Consider the following 18,938-nt stretch of genomic DNA (forward strand, 5'->3'; position numbering starts at 1 on the left):
GTTCAAGATGGAAGGATGGGAGGAGGAGGAGGAGGAGCAAGATGAAGATTCAGAGAGCAGTTTATCTTCACCACGGCAACCAGCTTGACTGTCAAATCACAGCATGCAGCCACAGTGTGCGGTGCACATTTTTTTGGTCCCTCCCCGCCCTGTGTGCAGCATCGACTGAGGTGCATTGTGGGTAATCCGGTGGTTATTCAAACACAGAAAAAAAAGAAGAAGAAGAAGGGAGGAGGAGGGAGTGGACTGCATGCACAGCCATTTTAGTAGAGGAGTGGAGGAGGAGGAGCTTCAGGAAGGCTGGTCATTGCTTGTTGAAATAAAAAAAAATAAAAAAAATAAAAATAATAACAAAAATAAAATAAAGGAGTGGGTTGCAACTTTCTTCTCTTTTGAAAATTGGATGAATAAATCCAAAATATTATGTTAATTTCATATTTTAAATAGATGCTACTCATCTAAACTTTTAACTGTAAGGTTTTTAAGCCGTCAAAACTGGTCTTTTCTGGGTTTTCCCTCAATTTTAAGAACGATTAAAACACTAATATCATCATGTCTTCTCTTCAGCCTATGTACTGTTTTTTAAAAAATAAGCTTAAATGTGTTTTTAAATGGTCAGAACTGGCCTTTTCCTTTTATGCCTCTTTAGGTTGAATAAAACTGAGGGAAGACAGTGTGCTACAGTACACGTGAAGGTACTGGCTCTACATACACAGTACATACAGAAGAGAAGCAGTGGGAGGCTGACACACACACACACACACACACACACACACACACACACACACACACACACACACACACACACACACACACACACACACACACACACACACACACACACACACACACACACACACACACACACACACACACACACACACACACACACACACACACACACACACACACACACACCGTCAACACCACGAGGAAGAGGACCAGAGGGTGTAAGAAAAGCAGAAAAGGAAACTATAAGGAACGGGGGAAAAGAAATAACTCAACAGAAGGTAGAACAGATGAGTGCGAGGAGGCCATGCTGCGTAGGCTTTATTTGCGTCTTGGTTTACTTGGTTGGAGGCGTTGCGGCAGCTGTGACTGCTGTGGGGCATCGCCCGTCGCTATGGCGGCAGCGGCGGCGGAGGAGGAGGCATTTCCAGTGCCGCCGTCTTGGTGGTGGTGTTGTTGTTGCCGCGCGGCGCTTTTGCCGGAGCGCGAAGCGCCGTGCAAGCGAGAGTGCTGGCTGTGTCCGTGGCTGTGGCTGTGGCCCTCGGACAGGGAAGGCTTCGACGTGCCGGGGCTACTGTGAGATTTCTCGATAGTGGGCACCTGCATGTCTAAAAGAACCAGATTCACCATATTACCCAAAAAATCTATCTTTTATTTTAGCGACCTGAGGCTGTTATCTTTTGAGTAGCATTGGTGGTGACTAGGGTTAGGGTTACCAGGATGGAAGGATTCTCGCTAAATTGTTTCTTTAATTAAAAAAGAGGGGATCATTCAAAGCCTTCCTCTGCCCTCTGCGTTAGAAGGAAGATAGCGGGAAGCTAAGGCTAGGCCTCCGAGCTTGAGCTGAGTGGCAACCAAGAAAACGGGACAACGAGAAAAAGCAAAAAAGCATGAAGCTGAAGCTACGATGGGTGAACGAAAATGGGCCAGAGAAAAGTACTTTGAGAGGAGGAAAAACAGGAGGAAACACTGAGATAGAGGTTTAAAAAAGTAGTGACAGGAAGAGGAAGTTTGAAGAATACAGGCCGCTAAAGGAATGAGGGGAATAGAGTTGAGCAGGGAAAAAGGAAGTCAAAATTTGTCCTACCCTTCGCCGGATCGGGAAAAACCCCGTGGCTTCGACTCTTGATGACCGACGACTTCGGCGATTCGTGAATGTCGTGCGAGGAGCCGGTGGTTTTGGGCGAGGAATGCTGCGAGGACGGTTTGGAGGAGCCGTGTCGGCCCTGGCTGGAGTGGGAGCGCCGGTGGTGGTCGCCCTCGCTCTGCTCCTTCAGCGGCAGCCACCGCGGCGTGTTGTCCAGCTGGGTTGTGTTGGACAGATCGATGAGGACCTGGGCACAGAGGTTTAATCAACATATGTTGGGAGGACACTGTTCAGCCTAAACCAATATAGCAGGAGAGAGGTTTACCTCGCCTAAGAAATCATTAGAAGAGCACTTGTCGTAGTCCCACACGCTCACTTCCAGCGTCTTCTTCCTCAGCTGGAACACACACACACACACAGTGATATTTACAGAGTATTGTCATAGAAACTGATCATAAAGCTGTAAAATAAACCACAGCAGTCACTGAGGAGTTCACACATTATTGTGTCAGGTCCAATGAGTTTAAAATATGATCTACTGTCTTATAATTAAATCCCAATGGCATTTTCATCAGCTCTACTAAAACTGCTGGCCTCAGTACAAGTCAGCGACGTGCCAACACGGAAGAGCCCATATTTTTTCCTGCTATGCTTTTTTTTCCACTTGTAAGATATTGAAACAGAGCCATTTGTATTTGTTCTCGCGGTTATTTCATGTCGAGTTATACTTGTCTACTACTACAAACTATTTTAAATACAATCTCCAAAGAAAACATGTAATGCATAATAGAATCAGTTTTACTGGCAGTTTTGTCATCGTTCAAGGGATCCCTGTGGGAGTTTTGGTGTAGTAACAAGAAAATAAGATTAAAGATAAAGAATATTTTCATAATTATAATACATTCAGAATGCAGAGAAGTCATAATTCCGAGAATAAAGTCAGTCATTAATCTCTGACTTTAATCAGAATTTTGAATCGACTTCTGATTTTAAGTCATAATTCATAATTCATTTCATTTAAAAAAATCATAATTCTGAGATTAAAGAAAAAGTCATAATTCTGCGATTCAAGTAAAAGACAGAATTCTGAGATTCAAATAAAATGTCAGAATTCTGAGATTAAAGAAAAACTCAAGAATCCTGAGATGAGTCAGAATTCTGAGAAAAAAGTCAAGAATTCTTAGATTAAAGAAATAGTCAGAATTCTGAGATTAAAATCAGAATTCTGAGATCAAGGGAAAAGTCAGATTTCAAGAGTAAAGTCAGAATTTTGAGAAAAAGTGTCAATAAAACGGCATGAATACTGAGATTAAGGAAAAAGTCAGAAATCTGAAAGAAAAAAAGTCAGAATAAAATGGCATGAATTCAAAAATCACGTATACCTCATGTATACCACGAAGCAGCTGAACCTGTAACCTGTACACCCACACACACACATACAGTACACATGTCTGATAACGCACACACACAGAGTACCTGTTCCAGATGGATGTTCTTATAGATGACCGTCTGGTTCCACTCAGGGTTGAGACTCTTGCCGGCGTGCTTGGACCTCCTCTTGTTCTCAGCACTGAGGGGGAACACATGGTAAAAACACTGGTCACAGACATGCGAGTGTTGCGCGTGTTTGTGGACGACCAGAACGCAGAGAGGGCAACAGATTATGTACACAGCACAGTAGAGAGAGAGAGGGGGGGAGAGAATGAATGTGGTGAACATTGTTGGGACGGTAACAATGCATGGGGGCCTGCGTGCATGGACAGCAGGGTGTCAGACGATGTCAGACTTAGGGCTGCAAAAAAGTCCATTTCGAATGTCTCTCACAACAAATTGGACGTCCTTAAACAAGTGAAAATGTACGCCAGCGGAAAAGAACTCATTTCTGATTGATTTTTAACCATTTAAAGGAGGTCCAGTGTTTAAAATGTAGTAACATCAAATAGTGGAATTGCAGATGATACCTTTGTTTTTGTTTTGTTCCCAAACAGCTTCATTTAAAAGAGTGCTGGGCAGTTAATGTAATACGCGTTTCCATGACGACTGACAGGAAAAAGACACGTGTGACGTCATATCTAGGCACCCTTTACCAGTTAGGTCTATTTATTAAAGGAAAAGAGCAGCGAATAATACAAATAACTAGCGTTCCTGTGCACTATGTATGTTTTTAAAGTTTAGCATTACTCATTTTAACAATCTGGAGTAACGTAAATATGACGTCTTGCACGTGTGTTAGTGTTGTCGTCGCTAATGCCGCTAACATGCTCTTCACAAATTTAAAAGCATATTAACTTATATTTAAGGGTAGTATAACGTCTAAATGTCACACACTGGACCTGAAGACAATGATTTTGATTTCACTGACTTACTTTATTTTCACCCGTTTTGAGGACTTAGTGGAATTTTTAACGAATAACTCGTTGAATATGGATGTTTTTTGCAGTGCTTGCAGGGTTTGGTTTTAGTTTGTCAAGAGTTAGTCCGATAAAGACGAGCACAGATTGACCATGTACTGGGGAAAATAATGGGATGGATGGGGAGTGTGTGTGTGCTGAAACGTGGGGCAGGGAATCAAAAAAATACAATACAATACGTTGGGGGACGTCACTTTTTCATCACAAAACAGGGACAAACTAAAGGATGTCACGTTCAAAACGTTGAGGTTTAAAACTTAACAGAACAGACGTTTTAACAGGAAAACAAAGAAGTGTTGATTTGAAGGAGGACTGTTTGTTATTTTGTGGTTAGTTGTAGTTGTTAATATTTAGGGATTTTTCTGTCTCAAAAATGCATAAAGGTGAGTCACAGTCATTACGTGAACGTGGGAACAAGGTGGGTGGGGGTGCATTAGGTTCACACTGAGGGGACTTTGAGCTACATGACTTTTATCAGAAAAAGCTTATCACTAGTTATACAAAAACAACGAGCTTTTACAAACCAAATCAAGACAACCAAATCTCAACCAAAACAGAACCAAAGTGCCAAAGTGGGCAAGTCACATACCTGGCATTCTGGACAACCATGACCTGACTGAGGGGGGTCCAGCATGCATTAAATATAAAGAACAAAATACAGAAACAATGGTCAGAGGGAGGGTCGGGGTCAGAGAGTGTCTGTGGACGGTGAGTGCGTGTGTGTGGGAAGGGAGGAGGGGAGGGATTACTGTTGTTTAAAGTTTGATTCATTTAATTGTGTATTTAGGGGGCAAGAGCGAGGTGTGGTGTGCTGCAGTGGTGTTGAGTTTGTGCTTAAGTGCGTCATGAACATCATGTGTGTGCGTACAAGAGAGCTTTCAGGTCACATCGTTTGGCAACAGGAGTGGAGATCTGGATCTGAGCCTCACTCAGGCTTTATCGTCGAACACAAATTCCACTTCAGCTGGGACAACGCTTTTTGTTGTTAGTGCCATCTTCATTATAGTGTTTCAAGGATGCAGTGGTTTGTTACCAGGCATCTACGTGATGATGATACCAGGTAACAGAATCAGCAGATGCATCACACATGCATGTCCTAACTTACATGCGGCCCCCAAAAGCATAATTCCAACATTTTCTTTGTCCTTTTTTTGGCTCCTGTGAAATAAATCAGTATTTGTAACCCCTAAGAAAATATTTTACGACCTCCACGTTGTTGCCAAGAGATCAGCGATGCACTTGAAAAGCCTCTGTATTGCGATCGACCACGTACAGTACTTACTGTATACACATGTAGCATATACAGCATGTGCACACACGTGCCCTTAAATGTGCACGCTTTCCATAACCCGGTCTTCTTGTAACGTTAGCATCTTAGCATTAAGATACTGGACTGGGGCTGCACGATTCCTGGGAAAAATGTGAATCGGGATTCTCTGGCATGATTTTTTTCCACGCAAATCGAAATGTTTATTGCACTCATGAACGAAAGATTATAAGCATGATAGCTTATTGTTGTTATTTGCTCAAGTGACACATGGCGCGTTTCCAGCAGGGGACAATGCGAGTGCCGTCACAGGAAGAGGCACGAGAATCCCAAAGCCGAACAATGCCGAACTGCAGATCCGTTAAAAAGACTTAACGTTCATGAAAACGTGGGTTAATCACCGACATTTAGCAAAGGTAATGTCTAAAATCTCATTATTTAACACAGGAGTCTGGTTACAGCACTGCCTGCGAGTGCGTTTTGGGATTCTCGTCACTACCACCTGGGTTTTCATCATCACCATCCATTTTGTATTTATTTCTAATAATAATAATAATAATTTCAGCATACACTCAGGATAAGATCTTTTATTTTCAGCTCATGAAATAAAACGCAGAAGAATTGTGCAGCCCTAAACCGAACCCTCCACTGTCATGTTTTTCATGTGTGTGTGAAATTGAACGCCTGCTCGCAGACATATATTATACTGCTTGTATCGGAAATCATCACAAGAAATAAAAAAATAAATAAAAAAACACCTCTCTCAAGGGACCTCATAGAGCAAAGAAGGTGGGAGTGTCAATTACATTAAAGCGCAATCACAGCGAGACGGCAGCTCTGGATGTATGAAGGAGCCTGGATTGAATTTCAAGTAAATATGAGAACTATTGATTTGGACTGCACTCTCACCTACAGTGGAACAACCCATCAACTCAACGCAACTACACTAAAACTCTTAGTATTGTTTACATATCGTTTATGTCTTTTAGCAGCAATTAAGGAGGGCGGATGCAGACATCGTATGAACCTAGATGAGCAGTGTCAAATATAAGACTCTGTGGAACTTATACGTAAGGGAAAAAGCCACGTGCTGCACATCGAAAGATGTCATGGTGAGCCAAAATCAATTGTAAATCGATTTTAAAATGAATGGAAATTAGGTTTCCCCTGCTTAACAAAGTGGCTGCATGCGCAGCCTGGATGTGAACGGGCGAAAATCTCACGTCAAAAAGACAGAAAACAATGATAAAAATGTCACATCCATCTATTCAAACTGTTCTAACTTTGCATCATTGATCCCAAAAAAACGATCCTCCTGTTCCTGTCCTGAGCTATTTGAGTTGTGCCAACACCCTTGACTCACCCTCTCCCTGGCAGGAGATACACTTTAACAAATGGGTCAGAGTAGCCGTTGTTGTCCCGCGGGGCGAGATTTCTGGCCTGAAGGACGTGAACGATCAGGTTCCCGAGTTGCTTGTCATAGTGGATTTGAAGCTGTGCAAAGAAAAGACAAGTGAATGAATTTAGGTACGAGAACACCGACAAGGGACGACAGGGTGAAAACTAAACTAAAATAACCACATTTTAAACTTGAATATTAGGTGAAATATTCACCTGTATCTCTCCAGAGATGGGATGGGATGGAGTCTTTGTTCCCTCTGCAGTCTGGCAAAGAATGAAAAGCAAACATGTTCAGCTCCTGCCAATAAAAATATGTAGGTGTACGTTTAGTGGTGGGTGTTCACACTGTCCACTGTGTACTTTCTGTACTATTACTATAGTTAATGCTGTGCTTGGGGCTAAACTGTTAAAGTTAAAGTCTTAAGAATTGATGCATTTGTGCAGAATTCATTTTGAATAAGGTGCAGCTGACTTTCAGGGTCGGGAAACACGGTAACTATGATTTATTGTGGAAATGTAGTTTAATTCCTCCATTTGGTACAGTATAGGATGCCTCTGGGATAAACTGCAATCTGGGAATCTCGACTCGCCTTGCTGCTGTGGCGTTTCTTGCCGACGGACGGCGATCCGGGCTGTGCGGGGCTGGAGGTGGCGGAGGTGGTGGTTACCTGACCTGAGGAAGAGGTGGACGTGGACGTGGGAGCCTGCTGCTGTGACACTTTCTGCAGCTCCGCCGCCAGCTGCTTCGGATCGACGCCGGGAGACCTGGGAGGTCTGTCACCTACAACGGTGTACGTACACACGATAGCATCACCATCACACAATCCTACATAGATAATGAGTAAACCCCCCCTTTGTCTGTTTCTCTCACTGGAAAGACACTTCCTGTAGATCATTCAAGTAAATACACACATAACTTTGTAGACAATATGTACAAGATGACGGCAATATTATTCTCATTTCCCTAAAGTAACTTCAAAACTAGTACATAGCTTGCTAGCTTAGCTATGAGCAACTCCCCCTTCGTCAATACTCTCACTGGAAAGGCACTAACTGTACTAAGCTAAGCTAATTAGCGGCTTCATATTTACTATTTACTTTTTGAAGCGGCACACTTTGAAACCAGTTGAAAAAATACATGAAATACGTACAATTTACACACATTTAGTGTTGCAATACACAGCATAGGCCGTGTAGAATTGAGGAGAAAACAAACACTTGTAACTTGCTTTTGCTGTGGTCCTGGTAATCCAGTTGCTGGGAACCCTCAGACTCGGCAAGCATGTTGAGATCCCTGAATAATAATAAAAAAAAGAGAAATATAACATGTCATATACAGTGCTTTAAATAATGAACCAATGCCATGAAAGCAAAACAATGCAATTTGGGCGATAGTTACTCTTGAATTTGCTTGAAAAACCAAGGAAGACACAGTATGCTAATATATAATTATATAGAGAACGGTTTCATAAAATATAAAGGTTAAACTCACAGTCTGACACACAATTCTGCATCGTTACACGGCTGTCCAACAAGGCCCTGCACTTCTTCGTATGTTTTCCCCGTCAGAAGAACACCATTCCACTCCAGGACTTGCATTCCTGTGCACAATTTAAATAGAGATATCCTTAACAACAACAAATAAAAGGGACTTCATTCATTCTCATAAAACATAAATTCATGTTCAGGGCGAGAATGAGCAGCCAGTTCATGGTCGAAACATCCAACCTTTTTTTGATTTGCGGCGACTAATCCTTGCGAGAGGAAAACAAGCACTCACCCGACATGTGCGTTTGACTGCGAGCCAAAAACTAGAGAGATAAATGTTGGTGACAGCACCAAACAGCGGCCGTGCGACAAAGCAAACACAGTAAAGATGAACCCAGAAAATGGCTTCCTCTTGTTTTTGCACACACACACGATGCAGAGAGTGTTTTCCTCCTCGTCTGCTTTTGTTTTTAACGTATTTAACTCCACACAGCACAGCAAACCCAATCCAAAGCACACACCCTGCACACTGGCAGGACTTACACAGGTTGAAACAGCTCATCAAGAGGGTCTTGGGCTTGTGGCGGTACTCTCTCGCTGCATGAAAGTTATTCATCAAATCAGTACAAATACACATTCCGACACTGACAGCGTTTCTCCATATTCACACCACACAGAGAGCGAGACGCCGTGTGTTCCCACTGGGCGTAAAAAGAAAGTACTTTGGCAGCCTTTGTGCTGAGCGTAGATGACAGAGTTATGGGTGTTATCATCATGGACGGAGTTGTCCTTGCAGGGCCGAACGACACCACAGATGCATCCCGACGTTGGGATTATGTGGTGGTATTGTAGCATAGAGAGCTTTCTCTGTGCTTCAGGCTGAACAGTGATGGATGGGAAACGCTATTATGGCAGCAGGAGCGGAGCACAGTGTGACACTGAGTCGAGCGAAACAGATAGATGTTAATGATTTAGATGGTTTATGATGAGACGAGCACATACAGCCCTAACCAGAAAACGTATGGGTTGAAATGTTCCAGTTAAAAAGAGGCTCTTGGTAATGAGCACATTTACATATTTAACCTCTATTTTACACTAACATATGCATCTGTCATGATTTTGGAACAATTACAGTGCTTAACGAATACCCACAGCTGCATTAAATTAACAGCATGAATGATCAAAATCATGTTTATGTTTCTGTGATGGTTAATACAAAAGTATGTAGAAGCTCTACAGCTGAAATTATAATTTTAATGCTAAAATATAATTATTATTAACCATGAATTTCCTAATTTACTGTTTTACAAAAAATCCTAGTAAAGCACATAATTATTTATTGACTAAGATGTCAAATTATAGTTATTTACTTGCATTCCTGTTTTAGTGGTCGAGTGTTGACATACTTTCATCGTCAAATTTGGGTATAAATTGCATTTTTGAAATTTTTCTCATTTTTATGACAGGTGGTCTAATACATTTCTTCAGCACTGTACATATTACATCCTTTGTTTAGTCTAATAATATTAATATATTTAGATTTCATTTTCCATCTTCAACTTTTCATTATAAGGAGTTCCCTTCAGCTATTTCAGAATGTGCTGATGAGGATGTGGAGAGACAAACAGGGAAATAAAAGGAGACACTAACAACGTGACAGGAGAGCGAGAGAAAAGGAAAAGGAAGAAGACACAGACAAGAACAGAAAAGTGTCACCCACACTCATACAAAGAGAGACACATCCACAAGGCACAGACAGATGGATCACACACACACATACACGTACACACACTATCCAAGGCCCATACTCAGCAGTATTTTTTCTCTCCTTATCTCAGCATCCATACATCAACATTGTGTCAGCTTCAAAAAAAGGCCCGGGCCACAGCTTTTACCAATTGTCTGACAGCTTCAACGTGTCTCACCACAGAGATTAAAGGGGCACGAGCAGACAGATGGACCACGTAGGTGAAAGGGTTAACCGCTCCCAGAGCTCCTCATGTGAAATCAATAACACCTCATGAAAGTGTGCTCCTGTTAATAAACCGCACACTAATTTATCTTCAGGTGCTGGTGTTAGGGAGGTATAGAAAAGGTAAGAAGGGAAAAATCACACATCATAGAGAGGCCTCTTATGAATGTACAGTACACAACATGCAGCTTTTCCTCACTGAGACGGCATTAAGAATAAGAGGGTTACTATACAGTAGCTAAACATGCAAATCACATGTCTTAATATCTTAAATTGATAAGTTACTTGACGATAATAATATGCGAGGAGGTTGTTATCGCTCTTGTTTACTACAATAACTTTTAAGATACAGCCAATAGCGGGTTAGCTTAGCTAAGCGCACAATCCCCCTCTTTGTCAGTGTCTCTCATTGGAAAGGCACTTGGATATACAAATATATACAGTTATATATTTATAACTGTATGTATTCAAGTATAATATGCACACTCACACATCTTCATGTCCCTAAAGTAACCTCAAAACTAGCTTGTTAGCTTAGCTTTGTGTAAAACTAGTAAACAGCTTATTAGCTTAGCTTTGAGAAAACTCCCCCTTTGTCAATACTCTGATGACGGCAATAGTATTCTCATTTCCCTAAAGTAACTAGTAAATAACTTGTTAGCTTAGCTTTGAATAAACCCTCTTACTGTGTTTCTCTCAAAACATTCAGTTATTCAATAGCTAAACATGTCCATGAGATGGCTAAATATTTTAGATTAGAATTTTATGCAATATATACCTGTATTGTGTATTTACTTTCTTGCCAATATTTATAAGAGAAGGTCAATATCACTCTCATTTCGCTAACGTGGACGCAATAGTCAATAGCTCGTTATCTTAGCTTATACAAACCTGGAGACAGGAGGAAACCGTTAGCTATCAGCAACTCTTACTACTAAACAAGTGTAAAATGTTCATTCACTTTAATGTTTGTGTTAATTAAATAATAACAAAATAAGTATGAACTGTGTACCGACAGACTATGAACTTTGGACTGTACAGGTAAGCTGGTTCCCGCTTTGCTAAGCTAAGCTAATTGGCGGCTTCATATATACTTGTGTATATATATATATATATTTTTTTTTAAATGCCACACTATGAAACCAGTTGAAGAAATACATGACATACGTGCTGATTTGTGATTCCGTCACCTTTGCTTTAACAATTTACACAAAGGGAAATTGAACGTGGCTAACATACCTTCGAGAATCTTTCCTGTTTGTTCTGCAGCTCCACCAGGTAGGACTTTGGCAACATATGCTCCAATGGCTCCGTTACTGCCGGGGACCTCTTTCCCTCCAACCACACGGATTCCCAGACCATTTCCTATTCATGTTAAAAACTGACTGGTGAGTCCCAAAATGTATAAATCTGTGACCTCCAACATTATGTCATCACAGAGACACACCTAAAAGGACATATTTGGAGATGCGAAGTGTCGTATTATTAATAAATTGTTGTTTACTATTGATTTGGATGCACTGCAGATGTTGATAGTTGACATCTAGACAGAAAAAAAGCCTTACTTATTTTGCAAGAACAAAAGGATTAAGGCAAAAAAATGTTCAGCACAAGGCCCTTATAAACGAGTGCTTCCTTTGTGGCCCGTTTGCTAATTGCGTTAGATAATCCTGAGTGTGAAGGATACGCCATTTTGAGCACAGCAATGACTGATGAGCATGGAGAAGAGCCAAATCAAATGGGAAGCCAGGAAATGAAATGTCTGCCTGCTTTGTGCCTGGAGGACTGGTGTGATGGAACGTAACGGCAGGGGAAGTGACTCGCCAGTTTGTTGAGGTTTGGCCTGAATTTCCAAGTCAATACAGTAAAAACCCACGATTCATACTAGTGGTGCTTTGTGAATTCAATGATATACTGTGTCTTTGTCACGTTTAAATCACTCAAAATCTGCTTTTAGATCAGTCATATTCAAACGTATTGAATGCAGTGAGTAAGCAATGGTGCCAATGCAATCTAACGCATGCATCATCAGTCAACAGCATGTTGACGTTGTCATTATAGAATTAAATAATTGAGCAAACAGTGGTACTTTACCTGAGACACTGCGGTCTTTGGGATCCCTCTGCAGTTTGACCCTGAGGTGAGGGAAGGGGTAGTGTGGGACTTTTCCCTGCGGTCCATACACAATGGTGAGATGTCATGTAAATGGCAAATAGTTAACTCTTTGCATGGATTCTTTGCAAGATTCAACATATTCTATAGTTTGTAGGTGTTTATGCTTTCTTTCCGTTTCACCTGTCTCTTGTCTTGTCCATTCTCCACACGTCCGTTCCTCGGTTTGTCAAACCAGTCCGTCTCTTCTCGTCTAAGGTGGTAGGCTTCAGGCGGAAAAAGAAACATAAAAACAAGCACTTCTTCAGAACCACTATCAGAACCTAGACTTCTCTCATCCTACTGGAAAGGATGGGTTTGATTAACATGTTTATTATTTCACTAATAAGTGATTATACATTCTGCAGAATTTATGGGATGAAATATTAGTATGGTGTTTATAATAGAATAACCTATTGTGTGGAAATGTATATGAAGGTAAATGCTGGGTTTATTTCACATCATTTCCCATTTTGTTCAGAAGACAAATGTATTTCTTTCCAAATATTTGTAAACCAGATTTAATTTTTTAAAACCTTCCCAACATTTACTGTAGTGATCATTTTATAGACTACTGCGTTTAACTTGGTGGTGCAGGTTAATGTGTTAGCGGATGGATGACTTAAGAACTGAATTAATACTCTACCATGGGTTGCATCATCTCTGTTCAAAGCCATCAGGGAATCACTTAGGGCTGGAATCAAGGCAAATGTTTTTTTTTATTGCAACTTATGTGATCCATATAAATGTATGCAAAAACAAGTACTGTAGCATTCAAGGTACCTCAAAAGTGTCAAGTGAGACAAGTCATGAAAGCCCTGCTCTTGGCTTGGAGTATGCACTAATATCTACAGTGTTTATACTGTATATAATAAAGAATATTTGCTTTTACTGATGAGAACTATTCAAAGAGGAGAATTTAGTAAACAATTATATGCACAACAACTTTTCGCAAAATCTGGGAAAAAACTGAAGCTGATAATCCCTTTGAATAATGTGAGGCAGTAATCCCTTTAAGAAAGGATGTAGTGTAAAGACATTGTATGAGAAGAGTAATAGACGTAACTGTCCATGCAACATAAAGCATGACGTACCATAACACATACAAGCAAGACTGCACAACAAGCAACATGCAAGTTTTATACTTTATTCATACCAGTGTTGAAACTGATAACCATAACATCAAGGTTTCACTACTATGACTATTTCTTTATCATCTTGCCTATCGTTTGGTGTCCTTACAACTAAACTCGCACAAGTGTTTATGACATTAAATGTGATTATGATCTACAGTAATAATATCTATTACAGACACTACACATCCAAAATGTATTACATGTTTCCAAAAACATAATCTACTGGTGGTTTGAAGAGTAATTTTAGAACTGACTTGATAGTTGATGATTTCAAAAGGGGAGGCACTTAATAACTTATCAATTTTCTAAGTTCTGGGATGTTAATATCGTTGGATTCAAAAATGATCTTAAGGAAGAAGAAAATGTCAGCATTCTCTAAATATTATATGGACTGCCCAAAGCCCCATCTTCTAACAAAATGTATCTATAATGGAAAGTTAGACTCTTCAGTGACATGCAGTTAATAATAAAGGGAATGAATATATCTTGAATATAATTGTAACACAGGCAGAAACACAGTTCAAGCATACAAGCACGTCCTATAAGACATACAGGAAAATATACAAAGGCATGCATGCACAACAGATTCACCCAGGTTTTATTTAAATGTGAACAGAGAAAAAATTAGACGCATGCAGACATTTAGTAAATGCACAGAAACAGCAAATTATTAGTAGTACTAAATGCATGCAAGACAAAACAGAAAAAGACGCTCTCAAGGATGAAACATGAAAGAAGGAAAGAATGACAGTGTGATAAATCAGTTTTTTACCTTCGCTATCTGACATGTTGCCCTGAAGATCATCCAGAAGTACATAACCCCTACCCCTTGTTGGCTCCTCCCTAATATGCTGCTGTTGCTGGGAGTCCTGCAGAGACAGGCAAGACCCAAACTGGTCCCTTGAATCAGCCGAGATGGGTGGCAGAGGTCCAGCTGATGCTCGGGCCATGCCCATAGGCTGACCAACAGGACTCAAAGGGCTCTCTTCCTCCGAGTTCTGGGCGACGATGGGTATTCGGCCACGCCCACTTTGCACAATAGGAAGGCTTGTGGGTTTGGTGCGACCAGAAGGTGTTTGGAAACTTGATATATCTGATGATTCTCCATCCCCTTTTAGCCTCAGTGAATTGCTGGAAGGGTCCCTTTTGAGAGACAAGTCCAAGCCGTAGCAAGACGTAGGCCTCGACGCGGGTCTTGAGCGACTACCACTGGGATAAGCAGAGTCCAAACCCAAGCTCTGGCCCAAATTAAGTGATCCAGCCAAGTTGGCACCTAAAGTTGACCCAAGATATTTTTGCTGCTCTGCAATATTCTTACGGAGACCAAAGGTAATCTCATCCTGCATAAGCCGACTGGATCTTTGAGATGCACTGGTAGACCCTAGATAACTTGTATAGTCTGTTTCCAGACCTCTGCTGTCTGTAATAGAGGAGTATTTGGACGATATTTTGGGTTCTAAGAGTGGAGTCTTTTGCTTTTGGTACAGCATAGATGCTGGGAGTTGTTTAGCAGCTTGCTTCTCAAGAGTAAGTCGACTGATGCTATACTTTTCCAACTTTGGATATTGTCTTTGGGAGTAACTGGAGATGCCAGTGCTTGGGGTATAGTAGTGCTGGGACAGACCTGTCAGTTGTTCCAAGTTTTCTGTCCCACCTGTACTTCTCCTGAACTCTTGTTTGAGCTGCTGCTTCAGCAGTTTCAGTTCATATGGTTCCTCCATTGTATCCTCTTCATCAGGGGTCTTTCCATACGTATGGAGCCTGGAGGTGGATCCCAGGTAGTCAGTCGACCCCAAATCTGCAGCACTCCTTCGCAGCAGCTTCTCTGCCTTGGCTAGCTCCCTCTCAGCCAGACTATATGATGAAGACAGACCTGTTGAACTCTTCGCTAGTTCTGCAGCATCCTCCAACAGCATATAACTCCGAGGTGTATGATGATCTACATCTGTGTAATAGGAATCAGAGATGGCTGACATGGGGCTACTTGCCATACTTCCAACATCCAAGGCTCTGAGGTCAAGATGGTTGCCATATTTGTCATACTTCACTCCCAGGTAAGCGGATGATGTGGCATCAGGTTGGCGACTAATGATCTCATATTTTGTTGCATCCAGCTCTGAGAGGAGGGCTGCTTGTCTGGCAGCTTTTTGCTGCAACAGCAGCATTTGATGATAACTCTGCTGCTGGGCACTAGTGAGTGAGGGGACAGAGGAATAGATGGAATGAGACTGGTAGGACTGGGGAGTCTGGTAAAGAGTCTGGTACTGGCTTTGAGGGTATTGATACTCAGAGTATTTTCCATACTCGTGCTTGGTTTGAGGTGGGACAAAGTCATCTAAATCTGTCTGAGGAGCTGTCCTGGGCCGTTCCAGACCGTGACTTTCAATCTCCTCATCTTCACCACCTCCACGGCCACCTCTTGCCTCTCTGATGTTACTAACTTCACTGTCCGACATATAATCCCTGTCTTCAGCAACACTCTGTAAATACGCCCTTTCTCTTTTCTCTCTCTCTATCAGCAGTGCATCTTTCCTGCGATTGATGCCCATCTCCAAGTACCTAAGCTTGGCATCAATCTCTTTCTCCTCCTCATCCAGCTCTGCCTGTCTTTTGCGGAGCTTGGACGACTCACGTTCCACCATATTTAGTTCCCGATCAATGTCTTGTAGGATCTTTGCACGTGCCATGTTGGAGTTGCGGCACATTCTTCGGCGGGCAGAACCAGTAGTGTATGCCGTCTGGCCAGTGGTTGTTGACTCATCCTCTGATGGTGGATTGGGGAGCGTCCTCTTCACCTTCTTTTGAGTGCCTGTTGGTGTGCCACCAGATCCTTTGTCCTACAAGGGAAAAATAATACAATTATCTGGTTATGTAGTCTTCAGAATTTTAAAAAGAAAACTCCTAAAGGGGGTTATATGTTCCCACCAAAAACACAACACAAACTATTGATTATTCATCAGGATTATACATCAATCTAAAGGCTTATGGAAAGCATAGGTTGGTTATGACTAAACCTGTACTTAAATTGCACTTTCAAAACCACAGTCTCCTAAGAAGTATTTGTAATGAACCTCTATAGAGCTCCGCAGCCCGATATTCTCATACAGACATACCCATGAAGTCCTGGAGGAATATATGTATACTATCGACAGAGTCTCAATTTCCCTAAATATGTCATATTTATATGCAAGTCAGAAAATTTTAATCATATTGTGTTGCGAACTGTCATTAATCATAGCACTTTACAAATGTATTGTGTGTTCTTGTTCTAAAGCCAAATTCTACTATACACAATATGTGTATCTGTTAAAAAAATAAAAGCTCTTTGTGATATTGCCATGGCATTCCTATAAAATCCTCTTTGTTGAAAGCTGGAAAACATTTTAAATTGTGATAGTGATAAAAGTGATAGTACTTACAGTAAAGCCATCACCACACTGGGTAGACATTGAATTTTCGTCTCCTGTTGGACTCATCGGCTTTGGGTCAGACATGGATCTCTGTATTGCTTTTGGCCCCCTAGGACTCCCTGGAGAGGCCTTCAATGTCTCCGCACCTCCTCTTAGCTTTTGTGGGCTTGTATCACTCAGTGATTTCTCACAAGAAACAAACTCAAGGGATTTGCTAGGGGATATACATGGGGATACAGGTGAATAGAGCACTTTTGGAGATTTAAGAGGGGCATGAAGTGAAGAGGAATCAACGTTGAGGTTAGGAGACTGGCCTATATCTAAGGGGGTAGGTCGTTTCTTTGGTGAGGTCCTTTCAGAGTCGGACAGTTCCATCCTGGTGTCCATTCTAATGTTGCCCTCTTCATCTGTTTGAATAGATATTTCAGTATGGGCTTGAAGAGACATCTCTGACTGCCCTCCCCTATCACCCCTGGCCGTTCGTGGCCTGCTTTGTCGATTTCTGGTCTGAGCTTCCCACTCTTCTTGATCCTCGTCGTCAGTTTGAACACAACTGTCAACACTCTTTTTAGCACTTTTCTTTTTTCTTCCTGCTGTGTAGGCTTTGCTCACGGCGTCATCCTCTTCATCTGTCTGGCAACCACTGTCTGTGATTTTTCTGGACAGCACTGTGCCATCAGGTCCAAGGACAATTGCCTCCTGAAAGCCATGCCCTTGTATTTCCCCTGCTGGGTACAACTGATGAAACTTTTGCTCTTCCAATTGTAAACGTAATTGCTCTTGTAGTCTTTGAATCTGCTCAAGCTGCTGTTGTTGCTGGGCATACGTTTCTTTTTGCATCATTAAATGAGCCTGTCTTTCGTCTTCTTGTTGGGTCAAAATATGCTGCTTCATGGCCTGCAGCTCCTCCAATTCTTTTTGCACCAGGAGCTGTTCTTGCTCACGAAACCGCTGGATCTCCTGACGCTCCCTCTCTAATTCTTCTGCCAGGCAGTGCTGCTTGAGTTTCTCCATCTCTAACCTCTCACGTTCTGCCTGATATTGGCCATCCCCTGGGACCATGGGTGAAGACAGAGCTTCCAGTGAAGCAGCGATAGCCTCCAGGGATGCATCAGTGTAAGCGTCAAGGGACAAAGAAGTTGCCCTGGTGACTGAACTGCCAGAGGTAGTACCTCCTCTAGCTATTTCTAGATTTAGCGGGGCATCTCCTTGTTCTTCTGTTGCAGCAGTGGAGATAGTAGACAGGAAACTCTGGGACCGTGTAAGTGGCAAGTTCTTGAGGTTGGACAGTGATGGCATTGTGTCGCTGGTATGCATACCTGACAGGGTGTTGTATGTTGTGCTAAAGATGGAGCCAGGTTGAGTGGTAATGGCATATGTAGATGGAATTGGTGCTGCAACAGAGGAATAGACCACCCCATTTGAAGACCTCAATACACTGCTTGTACCAAAGAGTGTACCAACAGCACTTGTAACTCCAGCTTGAGAATAGGGTGGAATTGTCATTCCTGCGTAATTCCCTTTCTTGGAGTAGTCAACAGCTTCACCTGTCAAGAGTCACAAAATATCAGTTGAGTCCATATAATGCAGATACTTTCAATGTTGAAGCAAGCCATGCCATATCCAAATGATAAAAAATGTGGAAAAAGGAAAAAAAAAAAAAATTATCCAGTGCTGAGAGATGCAACATATACAATATGTACAGTAATAGCATGCAGGCACATGCAAAAGTATAACGACAGAACAAAATTTAAAAAAGGGGAAACTGAATTGTCCATGCTAAACAAAAACAAAAAAAGCAAAAACAAACAAAAAAGTTTTGCCACATTAGCCGTGAATAAGTGGCGGCAGTTCAAAGTAACATTTAAGTGACAGGTCTGCAATGT

General features: G+C 41.7%; 1 protein-coding gene across 1 annotated transcript in view; it reads right to left on the reverse strand.

Moving 5' to 3' along the window:
* pcloa (piccolo presynaptic cytomatrix protein a) overlaps positions 1-18,938 on the reverse strand; it is a gene marked incomplete at both ends in the record, with an annotated part of 46,414 nt that overhangs the window by 4,338 nt on the left and 23,138 nt on the right. The window contains 15 exons of the mRNA XM_083907307.1: positions 1,817-2,063; positions 2,142-2,213; positions 3,293-3,386; positions 4,817-4,843; positions 6,858-6,988; positions 7,109-7,159; positions 7,486-7,669; positions 8,112-8,189; positions 8,388-8,496; positions 11,595-11,720; positions 12,450-12,525; positions 12,651-12,733; positions 13,153-13,200; positions 14,415-16,479; positions 17,062-18,599. Coding sequence (XP_083763433.1) covers positions 1,817-2,063; positions 2,142-2,213; positions 3,293-3,386; positions 4,817-4,843; positions 6,858-6,988; positions 7,109-7,159; positions 7,486-7,669; positions 8,112-8,189; positions 8,388-8,496; positions 11,595-11,720; positions 12,450-12,525; positions 12,651-12,733; positions 13,153-13,200; positions 14,415-16,479; positions 17,062-18,599 — 4,929 coding nt within the window. The remainder of the gene's footprint in view (positions 1-1,816; positions 2,064-2,141; positions 2,214-3,292; positions 3,387-4,816; positions 4,844-6,857; positions 6,989-7,108; positions 7,160-7,485; positions 7,670-8,111; positions 8,190-8,387; positions 8,497-11,594; positions 11,721-12,449; positions 12,526-12,650; positions 12,734-13,152; positions 13,201-14,414; positions 16,480-17,061; positions 18,600-18,938) is intronic.

The sequence above is a fragment of the Microchirus variegatus genome (assembly GCF_963457635.1).
Source record: "Microchirus variegatus genome assembly, chromosome: 20".
Lineage (NCBI taxonomy): Eukaryota > Metazoa > Chordata > Actinopteri > Pleuronectiformes > Soleidae > Microchirus > Microchirus variegatus.